Genomic DNA, 22490 nt, shown 5'->3' with positions numbered 1-22490 from the left:
GACAAATAGTACATATTTAATAGACCGTGGCAGTTAAGAGCACTGAATGAAAATATGCAACATTTTATAACAGGAAACTGAACAGCAACAGCAACTGAATACTGTGAAAGACACAAGAAGTAAACAAAGATGACCACAGTTTGGGTTGTATTGTGCAAATATTGACAGCACAACTCCATCCTTAACTCAGAAATAAGTCTTAAAGTTTAAATAGGTTTTGTACAGATTTATAGAATTTGATTGAAATTGCTGGGGCACTAAAAGAAAAAAAAATCTATCACAAAAGAGAAGCATGGATGTTACTGTTTGGTTTATAAAATATGAAAAAAAGCCTTTGCCTTCCAAACGTAATTCTTTTAACACAAGATTTAATCAATGCCTTGAAACATGTAACTTACTGGAAAAAAAACTACAGTAAATTGCTGCCTAACAAGGAACATCTGCCAATGTGTCTTTTCTTATAATAATCTCATCATTATTGACTTGAATATGTCTGGATAATATCAGAAGCAGGAAATTACAAAGCTAGCTTTTCTGCCTGAGGAACAGAACCTGAACTCTTAACAAAAGAATCCATTCAGAATGGAAAAATGGTCTTGCAATAAATCGTGTCTCTTACTGGAACATGCATCCAGCCTAACAGCATTGCTTTACATTCCACATTCTGGAGGTCTCAAATTTAGTAATATCATCCTTAATCTTAATCATAATATTTCTTGATATCGTCTTATTTTAATTAGTCCAACTGGTAGACTTGTCATTTTTAACTTCTGTGTTACCATGTAACAGTAATGTTTTTATTTTGAAAGGCTAGAAATATAATTAATGGATAAAAATACTTCAAACTACACTACAAAGCTATGGATATGATACTACATGCCATATCAATAAAGAAGCTGGAACCAGAAATATGGGGAGAAGTTAACCTCAATTATCAGTGATCAATAGATCAGCAATATCCAATAATAATGTATTTCATCAATACATATGAATTATACTAAACAAAAATGAGAAAGTTTTGTCCATTTCAAATGCAGCAAAAATCTCAATCCATAAAATACATTACTCTTTAATCAAAGCAAATTATAACATGTTATCATTAATAAAATAGATAAATGATATACTGAAACTAGTATACTGAAATTCTGCACAGTAGAGATGTCAACATCCAAGATACTTTATAAAATATTCGCTACTTATAGAATCTCTAGTACTAGAAGATGAAGTTACATCAGCACAGGGGTCTCCAACCTTGGCAATTTTAAGACTTGTGGACTTCAACTCCCAGAGTTCCTCAGCCAGCAAAGCTGGCTGAGGAATTCTGGGAGTTGAAGTCCAAAAGTCTTAAAGTTGCCAAGGTTGGAAACCCCTGCTCTCGTCATTATCAAGTTGGAAAGTTACAATAATTGATGGAATATTTACAAAAATATGGAAAGCAACAAAAGAAGAATTAGCAAAAGTTCTAACCAAACCATATCAGCAAATCTGGAAAATGACAGAATGGCCAATAACTGGAAAAGGTGAATCTACATAATAATTCCAAAGAAAGGAGATTTAGAGTGTGTGCAAATTATCATGCAATAACCTATACATAAAATAGCAAAATAGTGCTTACAATTATTCAATGTAGATTAGAGCTCTGTGTGGAAAAGGAGACACAGTCCTTGACTTATGACCACAACTGAGCCCAACATTTCTAAGTTGCTAAGTGAGTTTTGCCCTTTCTTGCTACAATTGTTGCAGTTGTTAAGTTATGAACATGGTTGTTAAGTGAATCTGGCTTCCCCATTGACTTTGCTCATCAGAAGGTCACAAAAGTGACATATGACCATGGGACATCACAACCATCATGAACCAATTGCCAAGCATCTGAATTTTGACCATGTGGATGCTGCAACAGTGAAAAACAGTCATGTCATTTTTTTTTTCAGTTTAGCTGTAACTTTGAACAGGCTAAAGAATGGTTGTAAATTGAGGACTTACCATATAAATGGTAATTTTTATAAATGATTATTATAAATATAAATGATATAAATGATTATATGAGCTGTGATGGCGCAGTGGTTAGAATGCACTACTGCAAGCTACTTCTGCTGACTGCTGGCTGCAGTTCGCCTGTTCAATTTTCACTGGCTCAAGGTTAACTCAGACTTCCATCCTTATTGGGGGCAATATGCTGACTCTGTAAACCTCTTACAGAGGGCTATAAAGCACTGTGAAGCGATATACAAGTTGAAGTGCTACTGCTATATATACATAGATATGTATGAATATGCATGTATGATGTATGTATATATGTGTATGTGTGTGTAAAATCATGATTATATATAATATCATTTATATCATGTACATTTGTATTAATCATTTATATATAAAATATAGATTATGACTAAAACATGGGGATGGAGGGAGGGAAAATGTAGAGGAGGGGAGGTGGGGTCTGCTATTAGTCCATCCATCATTTCCAGTGTAATACTCCTGTGTTGGGGCCTCAAGCCAATTGGCAGAGCCAGACCTTCATGCAAGAGCAGCAACTTTCTGACCTCATTTTGGAGACCGAGCACAGAGCAAGGAGAGGGTGGGGGCAGCAGTTTCTCAAAGCCTATGCTTTGCTCCCTTGATATGCATGTTGCCAGGTTGTGGAGAAAGCTCTAAGAATATAAATATTTGATCCCAAACAATAGTTTTTAAAAAGATTTTAGGATTCCTTTTTGGATCTCATTCTTCCTAGTGTTTATTATTTTAACATAGTAATTACTTTATAATTTCCTCAACTGCTCCTCTAAAAATAGAGCAGCAGTGATACTATATATAAAACATCTACTTGATTTCCCACAAGAAGGATCTTAAGTATTTAGAATACCTTCCTGAATATTTTCAAGCTTGCTGTTTCCAGAATTGCCTACTGTTAATCTGCACTGTAGTTATGGTTTCTATTAAAGAAACTTTTTGCATTAAAAACTATGTAAATACAGCAGTCAAACATCTGCATTACATTATGCTAGAGATCAAGCAACATGATGCTTGATGTTAGACCTATCCTGCTGCAAACCAAAATTCTCAGTTTTTAGACAGAAAAGCAATAGAAAAGAAAAAAAGGAAGGCAGACTTAGAAAAGTATTTTTCAAGTTAAAATAGCATATTTCTAAAAACAAAATACAAATTCTATGTTAGATTACATCTTTATTAAGTCAATTTTGAAACTCACAAAGTAATGTGCATGCTTTTCAATTTTCCACCATTTTTTATTAAGCAAGAAAGTAAACAAGGAAAAGAGTGAAAAAAGAAAGGGAGTAGGAAAAATTGTTGGTATTGAAGCCAGGAAATATGTATTTAGTCACTTTCTTGAAATGAATTTGGGAAAAGACTGCAGACTTTCATAATGTGATCAACCAGGTACATCAAAGGTTAGAGATATTGCCCCCTAGTGCTGTAACCCTGAAATGCATTCATTCATTAGCTTAGAGTAGAATTGTTCAGTACTTATACTTGATAGAGAAACATTCCTGTAACCAATTCCTTTTTTTTTTTTTTTTGCAAAATTTTTTTATTTTTCCATAATAATTCCCACAATTTGACCAGTGTACAATACAATCACTTATCCAACAATCAGTCCTATACTCAAATTATACTCAGTCAGGGCTGCTCGACTGCCACTCCCCCCTTTAATCCTTTCTTCCCTTCTCATCCTTCTTAAACTTCCCCCACCACCTTCTCCTCGCTTTCCTACTTCCCCTCCTCTTTCCCACTTCTCACTACCATCCTTTCTAACCCTCTATCTTCTCCTTCTTCTCCTCCTCCTATCCTTTCTTCTCCCTCCCTTCTTTCCTCCCTACCCACCTACCTACCTACTTTCTTCCTTCTTTACTCCTCTTTCCTTACCCTTTCCCTTCGGGAGTGTTTGCCGAGCAGTCCCGACATTACACCATTCCAACTTGTTTAATTCTACCATTATTCCTGTACAATGGCAACCAATCAATTTATAGTCTTCCCCTTCCCCGCCTCCTTCCCCCCCCCCCCCGAGACTTCCCAGAACAGAATACAGGGTATTGTAACTAACAAACATAATCTAAAATATAACATAAAACACCTGTAACCAATTCCTTTGAAGCTTCTTTTGATTGTTTCAAAATTGCCACTTCAAATGAAAAGCATGAGTAATACCCTTATTCAAATCCTGTTAAATATAATATTGAATATTGAATAAATGTGAATGCTCCAACACTGGAAATTTTTAAGAAAATGTTGGATAACCATCTGTCTGAGATGGTTTCCTGCCTGGGCAGGGGGTTGGACTAGAAGGCCTCCAAGGTCCCTTCCAACTCTGTTGTTATATTATATTATAACTGAGAATATATACAGTATATTTGTATTTATAATGTTCCAAACTCAGATTAGCTGTTTTAAATTTGAAATTGCTTAATAGACATTGTTACATTCAAATCACATTGTGTATACATGGGATGTTCTCCGTAATAGAAAAATATCTTACGATGCTCAACTTTATACATTATTTTGGTTTTAGTCTAAATATTTAGTAGCTACTTTGAAACTCCATGTATCTATAGAAATGAATATTTATAAAATTTATAAATTTTATTCTTGGGAATTGCTTTCTATCATATCATAAGCCATTACAAAAAAACCTTTGAAAATTATTTCAATGTACTTCTTGTGACAATGTTGCTCTTTATTTAGGACTGCATGCTGACAAAAGAATATGAGCATTTAATTAGATGAGACTTTATGCTTATTTTATGGATGACACTGAAAAGAGAAGAGGTCTAATAAAAATTTTATGATGTACATATAAAACTGATCCATATTTTATTACACGTAAGTACTCTGACAAATATAAAAATGAGAACTAAGTACCACAAACATGCATTCTTATTGATCAATATAAATTAACTAAGCATATAAATTTATTTATGTGCTGTTATTTCTTTTAGGATCAATACAGATACATAGATTTATACTGAGGCCAGGTCTTTTCTCTAACTTTAGCCTCTCTCTGCAAAATGAATTTTATTTCTTCAGACCGTTTTGTATACCCATCCTTTCCTGTGATTGCAATATTGGCATTTATTTTCATTTTCTTAATGAATAATAGCTTCTCAAAGAAACACCCCTGAGAGAACTTACATAGTTTATTTAGCACATCGTCTCCAAGAAATTTAAGATAAATTACTCTAGGAATTTTTTAATTTTTAGAATAAAGAAGAGATAAACAATGGAAGGGCCTTGTATGATTATTTATAGTACGTGATTAATGCTGGGAACTGAATAACAAAATTCTCACCTAAAATTCTGTGCATTCTAAGTTGCTTAGTAATTAATAAGCATATTTAAATCTTTTTGAATTTTTGTAGATTCCAGAATCTAGGATTTGACAAATTATTGTAAATGTGATATATGGTGTCAAGATAATTTTCACTTACACAGATTTGATTATCTTTATTGTCAGAAATTTCAGCTGAATATAACCATCAAGAGGAGATCTGAACACACAAATCACAATTTTTAGCCAAAAAAGTTTGCAACACTGGACTGTTCATCAGAAAACCTAATAAACCTAAACTCCTGACAATCATGGCTTCTTTTCCCTCATGTCTTATTTCAAGCATTTTTATTCCATCAAGTTTAAATCCTCATGTCTGTATTGAAAAGCTTGAAATTATTCAATATATTTTAATAATAATAATAATAATATAATATAATAATAATAATAATCATATAATAATCATAATCATAATCATAATCATAATCATAATAATAATAATATTTTAATTTGTATACCACCCTTCTCCCGAAGGACTCAGGGCGGTGAACAACCAAATAAAATACAAACACAGACACATACAATATTAAAAAACAACCCTTAAAAAACTTATTCAATTTGTCAAAAAATTTAAAATACAAATTACACCCATAAAATTACAAAAATTTAAAACCCATTTAAATTAAATTAAAATTTTAAAAATCAAGCCAGTCCAGCCATACGAAATAAATAGGTTTTAAGTTCGCGGCAAAAGGTCCTAAGGTCAGGTAATTGTCGAAGTCCAGGGGGAAGCTCTTTCCACAGGGTAGGAGCCCCCACAGAGAAGGCCCTCCCCCTGGGGGCCGCCAGTCGACATTGTTTGGCTGACGGCACCCTAAGGAGTCCCTCTCTATGGGAACGCACTGGTCGCTGGGAGATAGAAGACGGCAGTAGACGGTCCCGTAAGTAACCCGGTCCTAAGCCATGGAGCGCTTTGAAGGTGGTAAGCAATACCTTGAAGTGCACCCGGAAGACAACAGGTAGCCAGTGCAGTCTGCGCAGGATCGGTGTTACATGGGAGCTCCGACCCGCTCCTTCAATAACCCGCGCAGCCGCATTCTGGACAAGCTGGAGTCTCCGAGTGCTCTTCAAGAGGAGCCCCATGTAGAGAGCATTGCAATAGTCCAAGCGAGAAGTAACGAGAGCATGAGTGACCGTGCATAAGGCATCCTGGTCCAGGAAGGGACGCAACTGGCGGATCAGGCGAACCTGATAAAAAGCTCTCCTGGAGACGATCGTCAAGTGTTCTTCAAAGGACAACCGCCCATCCAGGAGCACGCCCAAGTTGCGCACCTTCTCCATTGGGGCCAACGACTCGCCCCCAACAGACAGCCGCATCTGCAGCTGACTGTACCAGGGTGCCGGCATCCACAGCCACTCCGTCTTGGAGGGATTAAGTTTGAGCCTGTTCCTCCCCATCCAGACCCGTACGGCTTCCAAACACCGAGACAGCACTTCAACAGCTTTGCTGGGGTGGCCTGGGGTGGCAAAGTACAGCTGAGTGTCATCAGCGTACAGTTGGTATCTCACCCCAAAACCACTGATGATCTCACCCAGTGGCTTCATATAGATGTTGAACAGGAGGGGTGAGAGAATCGATCCCTGCGGCACCCCACACATGAGGCACCTCGGAGTCGATCTCTGCCCTCCTGTCAACACCGTCTGCGTCCGGTCAGAGAGGTAGGAGGAGAACCACCGATAAATGGTGCCTCCCACTCCCAACCCCTCCAGCCGGCGCAGCAAGATACCACGGTCGATGGTATCAAAAGCCGCTGAGAGGTCTAATAGGACCAGGGCAGAGGAGTAACCCTTGTCCCTGGCCCTCCAGAGATCATCCACCAACGTGACCAAAGCTGTCTCTGTACTGTAACCGGGCCGAAAGCCGGACTGGAACGGGTCTAGATAGACAGTTTCATCCAGGTACTGGGGTAGCTGACATGCCACCACACTCTCTACAACCTTCGCCGTGAAGTGAAGATTGGAGACTGGGCGGTAATTCCCTAAAACAGCTGGGTCCAGGGAAGGCTTCTTGAGGAGAGGTCTCACCACCGCCTCTTTCAAGGCAGCGGGAAAGATCCCCTCCCGCAAAGAGGCATTAGTAATCCCCCAGAGCCTGCCTCGTGTCACCTCCTGCGTGGCCAGCACCAACCAGGAGGGGCACGGATCCAGTAAACATGTGGTGGCATTCAACCTACCCAGCAACCTGTCCATGTCCTCGGGAGTCACAGGGTCAAAGTTATCCCAAACCACCTCAACAAGACGGGTCTCGGAACTCTCGCCTGGATCTACCCAATTTTGATCCAATCCGTCCCGAAGCTGAACGATTTTATCGTATAGATAACCGTTAAACTCCTCGGCACGCCCTTGTAAGGGGTCCTCCCGCCCCTCCTGTTGAAGGAGAGAGCGGGTCACCCGAAACAGGGCGGCCGGGCGGTTATCTGCCAACGCAATGAGGGAGGAAACGTAAAAACGTTTCGCATCCCTCAATGCCACTAGGTAGGTCCTGCTATAGGACCTAACTAGTGTCCGGTCAGCCTCAGAGCGGCTGGATCTCCAGGCACTCTCTAGGCATCTTCTCTGGCGTTTCATCTCCCTCAGCTTCTCGGAGAACCAAGGAGCTGGTTGAGACCGACGCTGGGTCAGAGGCCGCAAAGGCACAACACGGTCCAAAGCTCCAGGCCGCGACTAGTTCTTCAATCGTGCCGTGGGCCAGATTCTCGGGAATCGGCCCAAGCTCCGTCAGGAACCTCTCAGGGTCCATCAGGTGCCTGGGACGGAACCAACGCATTGGTTCCGTCTCCCTGCGGCGGTGGGTAGCGGTCTGAAAGTCCAGACGAAGGAGAAAATGATCTGACCATGACAAAGGGTCGATAACTAAATCTTTTAAAATCAGATCATTCAACCACTGGCCAGAGATAAAAACCAAGTCTAGGGTGCCTCCCCCAATGTGAGTAGGGCCATCAATTAATTGAGTCAGGTCCATGGCCGTCATGGAAGCCATGAACTCCCGAGAGGTGCCGTGCCAGTTGATGGCAAGTTGAAATCCCCCATGACCAACAGTCTAGGGGTTTCAACTGCCAACCCAGCTAGCAACTCCAACAGCTCGGGCAGGGCTGTTGTCACGCAAGGAGCCAGGTACGTGATCAACAAGCCCACCTGAATCCTACGACCCCACTTCACATAGAGGATTTCACACCCAGCTATCTGAGGCACAGTGGTCTCCCTCGGTTCCAGACTCTCCCTAATAATAACCGCCACCCCGCCACCCCTACCTTGGGCCCTCGGCTGATGGAATGCTCGGAAACCTGGTGGGCACATCTCTACTAGGGGAACCCCCCCTTCCGTGCCCAACCAGGTTCCCGTGATGCCCATAACGTCCATGGTCCCTTCCTGAATTAGATCTAATATCAGGGGAGCTTTATTAACCACGGATCTTGCATTACATAACATCAGCCGAAGGCCCAAGTCCCGGGTATTCTGGCCACTCGGGGAACGGGAAAATTCTGGGGGGCCGGAGCACGCGATCGCTCTTAAATAGCGAGGGCATGCCCCCAAAACCTGATATGGCCCCCCCTTCTGCCATATCTGCCTCTCCCACATACCGTATTGATCGCAAAACCCTGGTGAACTGGAACGAGACCCTCCCCCACCACCTTCGGACCTATGAAATTATCGCCGCGAACATTTGCTGGACTCGTCACCCCCCCAACGGATTTCCCCCCCTACCCACCCTCCCCCCCGCCCCCGCCCCAAACCCGTCAATTTCCACCCTCCCCTTAAAATTCCCATTAAAACTCCCCTTAAAAAAACGATTAAAACAGTTAATTAAAAATCCCCTAAGTCTCCTATTTTTGGCATGCCACCTCTCGGGGTTCCAAAACCCATCCTCAAGATGGGCCCTCGATAGTGTGGGGGCCCAAACCCGTGAGAGAGGGGAATCTCGCAGGGCAAGAAGGTCAGCCGCTGTGAATGTCCACATAGTAAGAGTCCGACAAGCAGGCCCATCCTGGACCAGTCAAGATGGTGACTGACAACACCAGAAAATCTGGGTGAGCCACAGTGAGGAATAGTTCTTAGGTGGTAGATGAATAAAACTGCCGTGATTCAGTCAGTTCACCAACCCCTCATATACAGTCCCGAGGGGTGGTTTAAAGAGGAAGGGGAGGCCGTCACACCGCCAGGCCACGGGCACCCACTAGGTCAAGCCGCTCAACCGCCAAGCCATCTCTCTCTCCCAAAGTCCGGGGGGGGGAAACAAAGGTCTTAAAAAGGTCCCCCCCACAGGTGGCCCATAGATGTCCTCTAGATGGTAAAAATGATAAAGAGGGGGCGTCCACTAGGCCCGTGGACGACCTTCAAGATGACACAAAGAAGGCGTCCATCGGGCCTGTTTGCGACCTCTAAGCCAGGCCGCCCAACCGGCCAAGGCCACTAGGCCGCTGGAATAGGCCGCTGGAATAGGCCACTCGCCCGCTGGGCCTGCTGGGCCATGCTACTGGCTCCGACCACCAAGCCAGTTCGCCGGGCCCAGCCACCCACTGTTAGGCCAGGCCATCGCCAGACCGGTCAAGCCAGGCCACCGCCGCTGATACTGCCGCTGGGGGGAGAGAGCTCCAAGGCTCCTCCCGAAGCCAGGCCGAAGCCAGGCCGCCGCCGCCGCCGCCACTGAAAGCCCGGCCGCCGCCACCGCCGGCAGAAAAGGCCAGGCCAGGCCAGGCCGCCACCATCGCCAATGATACTGCCACTAAGGGGAGAGAGCTCCGGGGCTCCTCCCGAAGCCATGCGAAGCCCGGCCGCCGCCACCGCCGCCGGAGAATCTGAAGAAGTCTGGCTGCGGCCGCCGCTGCTGAAAAAGGCCGGGCCATCGCCGCCGGGGGCAGAGCGCTCCGGGGCTCCTCCTGAAGCAACCCGGAGCCGCCCAGCCTCAATCCAGCCATCCTCCAACTGCCAAAACTGCCCTCTATCCGGGCGGGGGGTCCAAGCTCTAAAAAAGACCCCCCCCCAGCCCAGTCAGGTTTAAAAGAGGCCTGCCGCCGCATCGCCCGTTCAGCGGCGCGGCGCCATCTTGGATATGCGTAGTAGTGTCCAAGTAATGGCTTAATTAGCTGGCACTATCAGCTCTGGCAGCAGAATAGTGAACATCTGCCAAGTTCTCTGATATCTCCCTCAACGCTGGTGAGTCACTTCAGCTCTCAGTTAATCAGTTGATTTGCCAGCTACGAAGAGACACAGCAGCGCTCACTGCCTTTATATCCTGTGGGGTGTGGCTCCATGACTCAGCACTTCCTAGGCCTGCCCCACCCCTGTTTCTGTTGTTTCCTCCTCTCCTGCCTATGAAACCTAGGATCCAACAAAGCCTGATTGCTATCAGCTGGGCTGAAAGCGTGGCCTGGGGGGGGAAAGAGACAGGGGACGGAGGCCTCGTTATCTCTTCCACCTGGCCTGCTTCTGGCTCCTGGAGCTGAGCCAGGGGAGCCGGTGCTCCTGAGGTAAGTCCTGATGGCCCTTCCCCCTCACTTTCCAAGTCACTTTCTGGCAGCAGACCCGGCTCCAAGTCACTTTCTGGCAGGAGGCCCGGCTCGGGGGGCACAGACACAACAACACATTTCTTAAGCAGCCCATTTCCATTGCATATGACTTTATTTGTTCTGACATTTTCAATTCTCATTTCCATATATAATAAAGTGGACACAATTCTGGCTATATATCTATTTATAAAAAGTCCTGAAACAAGGATCTCATGGAGGAAAAAAAGGTAAAAGAACTTGAAGAAAATCAGTAACCTATATTGAGTCACTATTTTATTTTTCGTTATGTATGCATTGATGCTTCAACAACAGAAAAATGAAAATTTTGCTTCAAGGACATTATAAATAATACAGCAATCAAATGATGTCAAGCAATGTAATAGATAAAAATGTTACCTAACATCTATTTTTCAAGGAAAATATATTCCGTATGTTTTCTTAATATTACAACAAAAACTGGAAGAGACATGGAAACCCACTCATTTTTTGTACTGTGACTTATTGAGATAGCAATCTAAAATAAAATAAAAATGTCATTTTAAAATCTATTTTACTTTTTTAATGGTGCCAAACTTCATTTAGATGACAACTAAAATATATAGTTATTGTGATATTATATATTTTAAAATACAATTTACTAGACAAGAAATTTTGCTGTAGAAACTGCCTCAGTTTTATTGAATTGTAAAATCTTTGGGGCCTTCCAGGGGAAGTATGGAGAACTGAAGACAGCTCTGCAAAAGTGAACTGATGAGCAAGGTAAAGACCAAGGAACTGATAAGTCCTTGGAACCTCTCTAGAAGGAAAGGTTGTAAGCTTGACCAAAGGAAAGCTACTCCTTCTATAGAGTAGGTTTAGGTGGCCAGGAAATGATGGGATAAGCCACCTTGTTTGCAACCATGGCAGAGACCTTTAGAAGGCACCAAGTTCTCAAACCTCACTTTCTAATCACTTTCAGAAATTTCCTATTACTTATTTTAAAGCTATTAGTCTGTTGTAAAAAACTATAAAGTTAATGCTATTTGCTAATGCAAGTGTCCAGTGTTAAAATATTTTGCTCCAGTCTGTATTAATAAGCCAAATTTAAGTGACCTCTCCTTTAATTGTAATCTTTAGTTCTTTTTGCTTTCCTTTAGTATCTATCTTTCAAGTCTCATCCTGTCATGTTTTTAAAGAGAATTTAAAACAAAAGCATTTTTCTACAATTCTTATAATTTATTCCATAATTTTACTTCAATCCATTTGGGAGCTTCGTGCATTTTTAACTTTCCAAAATCAAAGTTCAATGTCTTTTACTATTTATTCCAAAATATTTGTTTAAATCCTTAAATTTGTATTTAAAACTTCTTTCACTAATGATTGAAAGGAAAGGCATCTAGTGGTGTAAAACATGTTGTTCCATAGGTCCATAAAGCAGGTAGTCTTTAACTGAGCTGCGAATAATGATTATAAATCATTGCAGTTGTTAAGCAGGTGAACACATAATCCTGATTTTGCAACCTTTTTTGTGATGTCCTTAATGCACCAAGACAAATTCCTTGTGTGCCCAATCACACTTGGCCAATAAAACATCCCATCCTAAGCAAACAGCAGTCATTAAGCCAGGGGTGTCAAACTCGCGTCATGTGATGTATCAGGGCTTTTTTCCCCTTTGCTCAACCAGGCGTGGGCGTGACCAGCATGTGAAGCATTCGGCCAGAGGGCTGCAAGTTTGACAGCCCTGCATTAAGCAAATACATTTACCCAATGAGCATTTTTTGCCAGAAACCAGAAGAAAACCAGAAGTGGTACTGCACCGCAACACCCAGACCTGACCCAACATGGTGAATGGTATCAAAGGCCACTGAGAGCTCAGGAAGAGCCAGGATCAATGCACTATCCCCATCTTGTTCCATCCAAAAGCATAAGCAATGCTGTTCCTATCTCATATCTGGGCATACATCCGAGTAGAAGGGTCCAGATAATCCCACATAGCCAATATGCTTGGCTCAGAATTGTGTGAAGTATCTAATATTTTAGCATTTTTAATTGCTGGCTGTTTCTTATTCAGATTAACTATACATGCATAATCACATCCTATACTGAGCCGCGGTGTGGCTCAGGCTGTAAGAAGCCTGTTATTAAAACACAGCTGCCTGCAATTACTGCAGGTTCTAGTCCCACCAGGTCCAAGATTGACTCAGCCTTCCATCCTTTATAAGGTAGGTAAAATGAGGACCCAGATTGTTGGGGGGGCAATAAGTTGACTTTGTAAATATACAAATAGAATGAGACTATTGCCTTACACACTGTAAGCCGCCCTGAGTCTTTGGAGAAGGGCGGGATATAAATGTAAATAAAATAATAATAATAATAAAAAACTTAAAGTATTGTTTGTACAATGCACTCCACTTCATTGGTGCCTATGACATACCTTTTTCTCTTTATATGTAGTCTGACCTTCAGGCTTAACTAGATACTTTATCCTACCAAGAAAGTTTGTAGGTTTACCTAAACTCTACTTGAGCAGCTGCTAAATTCATTTATATCATTTTCTTAAATATTAAGGGCAGTGGTCAAAATTATGTTATTTTTTTCATAGCAACTGGCAGTGTGTGGCAGGGAAAAATTATATTGATGTCTCAGTTTTAAAGATGTCTCAGTGCAAGTATTTTCTGATGATTTCATCATATATACAGGCAGGTAATTTTTTAGCACAGGAGGCTTTTAGTAAATAGGCGTCAATTAGTGAAATGGGTTAGGTTTTCTGTTTCTTTTATCATCGTGTTTTAATGATTTGAAGTTCCATTAAATTGAATTCAATTAGTTTCAGTGACCTGAGCACCATTTCTCAGTATTCTATGTACGCTTTTGTTATATTCATATTCCACCGACCAATTTGCTCAGGGTATCTTTAGAAGTAAGTTAGGGATGAAAAAACCCGAACTGTTTTTTAACTATTTGAAGTGTTAGTCCTAGTCAAATCATTATCTGCTCCTACATATTACTAAATACATACATTTATACATACATACATGTGACTTGAGGTTTACTTTTCCTTTGGCTGGCATCTCATCAACTCATTTCAATCTAAGCAAGGAGAGAGAACGGTAGTTCTCACTGCTGTGAAGACTCGGCAGAGGACGCTTGCGCAACCGAAGAAAACGGACCTTAATATGCGACCGCCCCCGTGTGGCCAAACCAAAGCGAACAGCTGACAAAGACAACGGTCATCCGCTTTCACTATTACGTCAGACGTATCTTGCCATGTCTTCCCCAATCCAGAGCACGGCAGATGAAACGGCGCCAAACTGGAAGAGAAGGGGGCGTGGTCTCAATCCGGTTACACATACAGGTTTTTTTTTTCATGACTGCTATATAATAGCTTGGAATTCCTACACCGGCCCTCCACCAACGGCGAAGCGATTTCTTTTCCGTCACGTGACAAATGGGAGACTCATTCTGACGAGGGGAGATGGCCATGAGGAAGGTACCAAGTTATTTTCTTGGAGGTAGAACGGCCCGCCCAGAAGAAGTGGGACGTTGGAGTCTAAATAAATAAGGAGTCTAAATAAATAAATAAGGGGGAAGGACGGCTAATGAGCGCCGTAGAGAATGAGAAGGATAGAAAGTCACGCTTGCCTTAGAAATACGAATATTAAGCTCTGGATGGCTGTAATGTAAACCCCGCCTGAGTTTTTCAGGGGCTATGGAATTTTATACTTCAGTTTAGCGTATATAACGATAAGAAAACAACATTGTTAGAAGTGAGTTGGTTTGTAGAAGTTGGTTTGGTTGCTTTGGCGAATGAGAAATAATGTGACTTCAAAATACTGTTTTAGAAGGAAATTGGTATTAAAATAATTATCCTCTTTAATTTTGATTCTGGTCCTGTATTCTCTATGGGTTGGGACCTAAAGGTTTCCTGGTGTGCTTACAACCTACCTAAATAGCCCTGTGTGTATGTGTGTGGGGAGAACAGTGACAGTAAAATTTGTTGCATATGAAATAATGAAAAGCAGTAGAATATTTTGTATTTTGTATAAAAGTATTTTGTACTTTGTATGAAAATTCAGAAGAAAATATTGTGAAAGATATCAGGGATAATAGTTTTAACTATTCTCTACAACTGACCCTGTGATTAAAATAAAATTAGGTGATATTCAGAGGTGATTGAATTTTTATTGGTCCATTCTGATTACAAAAACAAAAAGGCATTATGTTGCTTCGGCCTGTGTATTTGGCCTTGTAAGTCTAGTGCCAGACTAGCACTGATGATGTCACCTAATTTGGGTTATGAAATGTGTGCAAGAAAACAATCAAACTCGGTGTTGCCCCCTCATTTCAACCCTGAGTTACAAATATTCTCCTTTATTGGTATATGGCCCTGTCTCCTCCCAATATTATTTTTCACATTACTTCCTTTGGTAGAGTAAAAATTAAATTGATCTGCAGATTTAAAGATTGCCCAGGCATGGTGCAGGTGATCATAGCCTATTGAATTTATGTAATTAACAATTTTATTATTTAATTTTGGCTCAACGTACAATACTTTGTAACTTCGCCTTAGCAGTAAAACTATTTTGTTACATTTATTAGATTTTTATTCCGCATTTATTACTTCCATAAGTAATTCAAGGTGGCCAACATACATATAACACTCCTCACAACCCTGTGAGATAGTTGGGCTGAGAGTAACTGGCCTAGAGTCACCCAGCTGACTAAAGTGGCACTAGAACTCAGTTTCCTTTTTTCCATAGACCCCATTGTGTTGGTTTAGAAGATTTGTTTTGTTAGGCACCGTTACAGTTGTTTATTTGTATTCATGATTATATTAATAAAAGTATTGGCAGAAATGTATTTAAAAACATTTTCTTTGCAGAGGAAACGAACATGCTACATAGAACATGCCTGTTTTCCTGACGAGACGCCTAGAGAGGAAGAGAAGAAAAATTCTCATGCACCAGTGGCTGCTGCTTCTATTTCAGATGCCTGGCATCACTGTGGTGATGGATTTCAGATTTCATCTTCATTGGAGGTTAATGTTTTATGTTTTCATGTAGGAGAGCTTGATCCTTGGTGATGAAGTTAAGAAAATTTTTATGGAGACTGCCAGATGATTCTTAATTGCTTAGTTACATGGATTTTCTTTCTCTATTCATTTCCCCATAGCTTCCCAAACTCTTATAGTAGCTGTTTTTTGCATCTACTTCACTTTGTTCATGTCCATTTTCAAGTAGACTCCCAAATCAGGTAAACAGTCTAATTTCAGTATTAATACGTGAATCAGACCTGTATATAGTACCCTTGAAAACTACTTAGAAATTCCAAATTATGCCGAGTGCTGCTTTAAAGTCAATAAAAGTATTTTTTTTCTGGTGTCACTTTTAGCTTTTTTAGGAGCATGTTAATGACTGCACTCCAAATATTTTTGTGGAGAATCAAAACAAAAGCTTGTTTTCACTTTTTATTGTATAAATATGTGAGGAAGGAAAGTCAAAGTATTAATGACCTTGGCCTCAAGTTATTCCTAATAAATACCTGGTATTTGTACAAGAAGATCAAATTTATTCTTGACTTGGATGTAGACCATCTGGCAGACCTGGTGCATATTAGCAAGATATGACTAGCTAGGTGAAGGCAGCAATACCATCCTGTTGGAGATTTGCTCTGCTGGGTTTTGAGTTTTGCAGCAATTGCAGGCTCAAAACCAAGGATAGCTTGCATTACTGTTATGGAACAACTTGCTTGTGATGAGGCAAATGGCTAGATACTCTAATTAGTACTTATACTCTAATTAGGCATTAAAGCCAGTAGGGTATTCTCCCTAATTTACTAGCCACTTTAGGCTGGTATTGGAGTCCCTTCAGGGGTTTTTTTGTAATTAATAGCTTCAATTCATCATACCTTCAAGCCAGGTCTAGAAAAGTCCTAGAGCTCATGGCCTCCAATAACAGCTACAGGGTTCTCTCAATAAACTCTGGTTTGATACATATAAGTGGTCATACATTAGCACTCTGGAAGGCCTTGGAGCTCTTCAAAATTAAGTGAGGAGCATGCTTGGCCTGCTCCTCAGGAAGTAAGGGAGGTCTTGGGAAGGCTGGGACAGGGGGGCCTGGGCCTGTGCTTGTTTTCTGTGCTCCATTTAATGAACTGCACATTTGTTTAACAATTGCATTGGGGAGAGTAGTGGGGTATGTGTCATGAAGTGAGATACTTCACTTAACAGTCATTGTGACATACAACCATAATGTTAGTGACATCTCTAAAACTAATCTGAGTAAAGTTTATTAGTATTCAGTGGAAAACACAGTTAGCAGTTTTAACAATTAACAGTTTAACAGTTAAAGAATTGGCTGCTTTGTGGCTCTTAAATTCAGAAAGGGTAATTTTTTCTGTTTTACAATGTATTTGTGATGTTGCTATTACTCGTGGTTATTTTGTTGTGCAAAACTTGTTATTTCGTTGTGTTTCATAGGTAATTGTATACTACATGAAATAGCATTTTTATCTATTTTAAATATATACTTTTGATAAAAATTTACAAATATAATTTACACAATAATAAATTATATGTATTTTTCTCTTCTTCAAACAGGCTAAAGAATCTTTAAGAAAACCAGTTAGCGCTAAAAAGTCTTTTGCATCATTGCTTAGCTCAAGTGAAGGTACAATACTGTGTTTTTTCATTTTATTACTATAAATGTTATTTGTATTACACTTTTCATAGATCATGAATTTGGTGTTGGTTTAGAATAGATGTTTGTCTTGGATTATGTTACACAATTTAATCTTAACAGTATTAGAACATACACTACTTAGAGTCATTTATAAGTAAAGCACTCTATAACCCTAAGGAAATAAATAACATGCAACACTATGATTGTAATCACATTTTATGCTAAGATATTGTTGATTTTGATATATTCCACCAAACCTGTGAGGTTTTTTAAAAACTATAAAGTTTAACCATGTCTAATTGCAGTGAGAGAAATTAATATGTGTTTACCCAGAGTATATTGACAGAAAATATAGTTACAGAGATCTAAGTATATAGCAATAAGATGTGATATGCTACATTTAATGCACAGAAGAATGTGTTGTGAGAATGAGTTTTACTCCCTCTTGCTAGTATAGGAAGAGTGGAAACTTTTAAAAAAATCAATATTTGGATCTTTGGTCCCTACTTAAATAGTAACAATGAGTTGTGTGTGCAGATCAGTTAAATTTCTGATAAGATTTAGTTTTAGTTGGTGAGATAACATAGTGGCTGAGTTCTGTTTAGAAAGATCTTGGTTCAAATCTATCCCTTGAATCTAGATGATCTTTGGAAGATAAAACAGGATTGTTGTAAAGTGTGCAACAAACTATTGTATAAATACTGCTTAGAATTATAATAAAAATTCTGATTACTGTTATACATTGAGCAATTATTTAGTTTATAAACAATTAGTTCTTTAGTCTTCAAATTACAAAATATTATTCAGGGATCATAATAAACTGTGTCTCCTTCATATACCCATCTGATGTCATTCCTTTTTTTTCATCCTATAAGTACTTAAATAAGTAAGATATTATGCTCATTGACCCCTAAACTATCTTAGAATACATTTACTGTGTAGAAATGCCATATTTGATATTAACTACAGCTTATTAGAATTACTTAAAAAATAAGAATTTACAAACTTTTTTGCAGTATATGAAAGAAGAGGAACATACAAGCCCAGGGAAAGTTGATATGATATGATAAACTATAATTTTCACCATCACAATAAGCCATAGCTTATTTTAATATCTAAATGTAAAAGCTAAATATCTTCTCAAAAGATATTGATAATGTCTTATAACATTTATGAATTTACCAGCCATTTTGTATATTTTTCTGAATGGGTTTAAGTGATTTAGTATTTTTTGGTTTTATGTATAATGCCCAGTTGGAAATTGCTCCTGAGAAAAAGAGAGAAACAATAAAACATAGCTATTGCCATTTGGAAATACTTAATTTCATATAGTTCCTAGATTGGAATTTAAAATCTGTATTGTATGCTGGAACATGTGATATTTTTTGTTCCCTTAATACTTTGAATACATCACAGTCTTACTACTGCTTAAAGGTATGCAATATTTGGACCAATTCTATGAGTATTAAGTTTATTATATCAATTTAAAAGTATAGCTTTATATATTCTGAATGATTAAATGCTGTTTAAAATGGGATTTCTATTGCATTTTATCTTTAAGTAATGCAATCTTTTAATTAAAGCTGAAAGAACTAGTAATGTACTACATTTTTTCCTATAGAAATCTCTAAAACTGAGAATCTTTGTGAATTTACTGACATTATATGGAGTTCCAGTGGTAGTGATTTTTCAGATGAGGAAAATGACATTGCCGCCTCAGATTTTCTTTATATGAAAATGAAGAAATATAGAAAGTATGCCTTGATCTCCAAGGAAGTATGTAATAAAGGTAACACATTTTCTGTACACAATGTAAAAATAAGTTTTCATTCCTAATTTTCAAAAAGCCATATTTCCCATATTTGCACTTTCTTATCTCCATAGAATGAATCCTATCTCCTTTTTTTCTTTAGACCTGGAAAAATTCTATTCTTGAGGTCTCTACTAATAGCTCTACTATTCTTTGGAACATTCTGGTCTTGGAACCTTAGTCTTGAATTCTTTCTACTTTTTAGCATTTTATATACATTGATTTATTTTCTTTGTTGGCAATTTACATACATTTCACAGATCTTATTGTTGTAGCTGTTACTTCTATCATTTGGAATCAAATGAAATATCAGGAGGGAAAAGAGAAACATTTAATAGGATATTTTTTATTTATTTGATATGCTTAACAGACTCATTCAGATAAATGCAGGCTTACAACAATAACAAATAATATATCCATAGTGTACTTCAACAATATGAACATTCATGGAAGAAAGAAAATAATAAAACATCCACAGTTAACAGTGTAATAGTAAAACTCTCTTCATACATCTATAATACCATTATTCAAATTGATAACATTTAGTATAATCAACCTTATAATAATTAAATAGTAACATACAATTCACAGTCAAATATTGACAAGACACCATCCAATTACAAAAAAAATTCATTGTTGTCTGGAATGCCATCATAGCTGGGCCTAGATTAATATTTATTTAATCAATTTATATCATCACTTATCTTTCATGTGACTCTAGGCAGCTTACAATAAAATAGATAAAAACTAAAAACAATATAAAAAATAAAACATAGCAGATGGACTTGAAAAACAACCATTAATAACCAGGAGATGAGCTCAAACACATACCCAGGGCACTGGACTCAGGTTTTCAGGGCCAATCTGACACTGGAGTAATGTTTCAGAGGACAGGTGCCATGACAGAAATGGTCCTGGAAGAGCCCACCAACTGACAGAATCTAGAATATACACTATCTGACAGATTGGCTAGGATGGGTAGAAATAACTAGAAAGAGACTAGTTGATAAGTTACCTGGTCCCAAGCCATAAAGCTACCAGCATCTTGAATCACATCTGGAACAAGCTGGTAGCCAATGCTAATATCCAAAGGGAAGCTTTCCTATCAACAGCCATGCAATGCCTTTAGCATAGTGATATATATTTCTCATCTAGTACCTGAGTTTTTTCATTCTGCACTAATGGAAGCTGGATGTTCTTTAAAAGCAACTCCATATGGTACTCTATATATGATGATGAAGCATGGGTTACTGTAGCAAGGTTTTCACATTCCAGCTAAGCCATAGCTGATGTGCTAGCAGAAGTTGAGCAATGATCCTCTTGGCCACATCTTCCACATACGTACCCAGCAGTAGCTATGTGATAAGAAGGAACTCCAAGTTGTGGACCTACCATGTCAAAGATACTGAGCTTCTCTCATGAAATGACATTAGGGCCAGCCAAAACCCTTAATGAACAGTCAGTTTCATCTCATTCAGATATTAACGATCTTCAGTCACTGGAACAAAATTTCTGTAACATAACTGGTTTGTCCCATGATATGAATGTAAAGTGGTATCATCAACATAAACTCAGGACTGACAGATAATCTTCCTCAGTACCTTTATGTCATTATTATCTAATAGATAATAATGGGAGGAGAGGAGTGAACTCTACAACTTTCTATGTATGAGTGGTTATTGAGATTTTTTTTTTTTATTTACATTTATATCCCGCCCTTCTCTGAAGACTCAGGGCGGCAATAGTCTCATTCTATTTGTATATTTACAAAGTCAACTTATTGCCCCCCACAACAATCTGGGTCCTCATTTTACCTACCTTATAAAGGATGGAAGGCTGAGTCAACCTTGGGCCTTGTGGGACTCGAACCTGCAGTAATTGTAATTGCAGGCAGCTGTGTTAATAACAGACTGCATTAGCCTGTTGAGCCACAAGAGGCCCTTATGACTGAAATTTCTCCCTTATGACTGAAAATGTCAGCTAACAAAGGAGCAGAATCACTGTACTGTAGAACAGTGGCTCCAATACTCAAGTCATATAAGTAGTCAAGAATGGTTGATCATATAAAATGCTACTGAGAAATGCAGTAGGATTAGAAGGTGGATGCTACCTTCAACTAAGCTCTCCAGATCCAAATCCTGACTGAAAAAGCCCAGATAATGTACTACTTCTAGGGGGCTTTATAGATAGATTGGTATTTTGTGCAAGCTCAGCCAGTGTAGCATGTTTAAATGAGAAATTTATTTTATTTATTTTATTTATTTATTTTTCAAATTTATATACCGCCCTATCTCCCTAGGGACTCAGGGCGGTTCACAGGCAATTAAAAGCAAACATATAAATACAATTTAAAATAACACATAAAAAACTTATTCAATAGCCAAATTATTAAAACAATATAAATACTAAAAACCCCATTAAAACCAATAAATTTAAAAAACTAACAAATGTGTGATAATATTAAGTTGTAAGAGTAACTAGTAGCTACATAACAATTAGTAAAATTAATTGAGAAAAGAGCAGTGGTTTACCCATTTAGAAAATACTTACTTTTGTGAAATATAACTAGTCTTAGTTGCCATCAAATCTACACAAAGTTGAGGTTATTAACTTAGATTCTATATAAAAAATTAGATATGCCTGAAATATAATAAACATGTGTAAGAATGTTAGTAGTTATAAAAATGTCTAATTTCTGGAAGTTTTTTTTCCTGCTCCTTCATGAAGAACCTGAATTCATTGAGTGGAAGAATGATAGTGATTATGAGCATGATGAACAATGTAGTGAATCAGAAGGTAATGAAGCTCCTTTGGATATATTGGACACAGATTCGTGCCCAAACAGCACTTTCAAAGCGGATGGAGAGAAGGAAGATGAACCCTCAAAGGTAAAAAAATTGTTTAAGGTGGAGGTCTTTTAAGAATGTTTGCTGCCAGACTAAATATCCACTCTATTCGAAAGTGGAGATTATTGAATACAATTTAATGCTTTTTAATTTTGTTTTTTAAAATCAGTGGCCGTCACCCATTTTGCACCAGGGACTGGGTTCCTGGAAGACAGTTTTTCCATGGACGGGGCAAGGGGGAGGACGGTTTCAGTTTCACTCGCTTGCTTGCCGCTCACCTCCAGCTGTGCGGCCCAGTTGCTAACAGGCCAAGGACCAGTACCGTTT

At 39.2% G+C, this 22490-nt stretch overlaps 1 protein-coding gene and 1 long non-coding RNA gene across 5 annotated transcripts in view; one reads left to right on the top strand and one right to left on the bottom strand.

Moving 5' to 3' along the window:
* Window positions 1-13941, bottom strand: part of LOC131194670 (uncharacterized) — a 63324-nt gene extending 49383 nt beyond the window's left edge. Inside the window, exon 1 of the long non-coding RNA XR_009154266.1 lies at window positions 13863-13941. This is a non-coding gene — a long non-coding RNA (uncharacterized LOC131194670). The remainder of the gene's footprint in view (window positions 1-13862) is intronic.
* Window positions 13942-14172: 231 nt separating this feature from the next.
* SPIDR (scaffold protein involved in DNA repair) overlaps window positions 14173-22490 on the top strand; it is a 192556-nt gene continuing 184238 nt past the window's right edge. For 2 of the 4 annotated variants that reach the window (XM_058177653.1, XM_058177652.1), the window contains exons 1-5: window positions 14173-14317; window positions 15710-15865; window positions 17426-17495; window positions 19129-19296; window positions 22045-22205. In XM_058177653.1, the coding sequence (XP_058033636.1) occupies window positions 14303-14317; window positions 15710-15865; window positions 17426-17495; window positions 19129-19296; window positions 22045-22205 (570 nt within the window). In that variant the 5' untranslated portion in view covers window positions 14173-14302. Of the gene's footprint in view, window positions 14340-14419; window positions 14595-15709; window positions 15866-15999; window positions 16081-17425; window positions 17496-19128; window positions 19297-22044; window positions 22206-22490 lie in introns of those variants that run through there. The other 2 variants (XM_058177655.1, XM_058177654.1) reach the window with 2 other exon arrangements.

This window comes from Ahaetulla prasina, chromosome 3, assembly GCF_028640845.1.
Source record: "Ahaetulla prasina isolate Xishuangbanna chromosome 3, ASM2864084v1, whole genome shotgun sequence".
Lineage (NCBI taxonomy): Eukaryota > Metazoa > Chordata > Lepidosauria > Squamata > Colubridae > Ahaetulla > Ahaetulla prasina.
The sequence above is the reverse complement of the archived record's forward strand: the minus strand, read 5'-3'. Positions and strand labels throughout refer to the sequence as shown.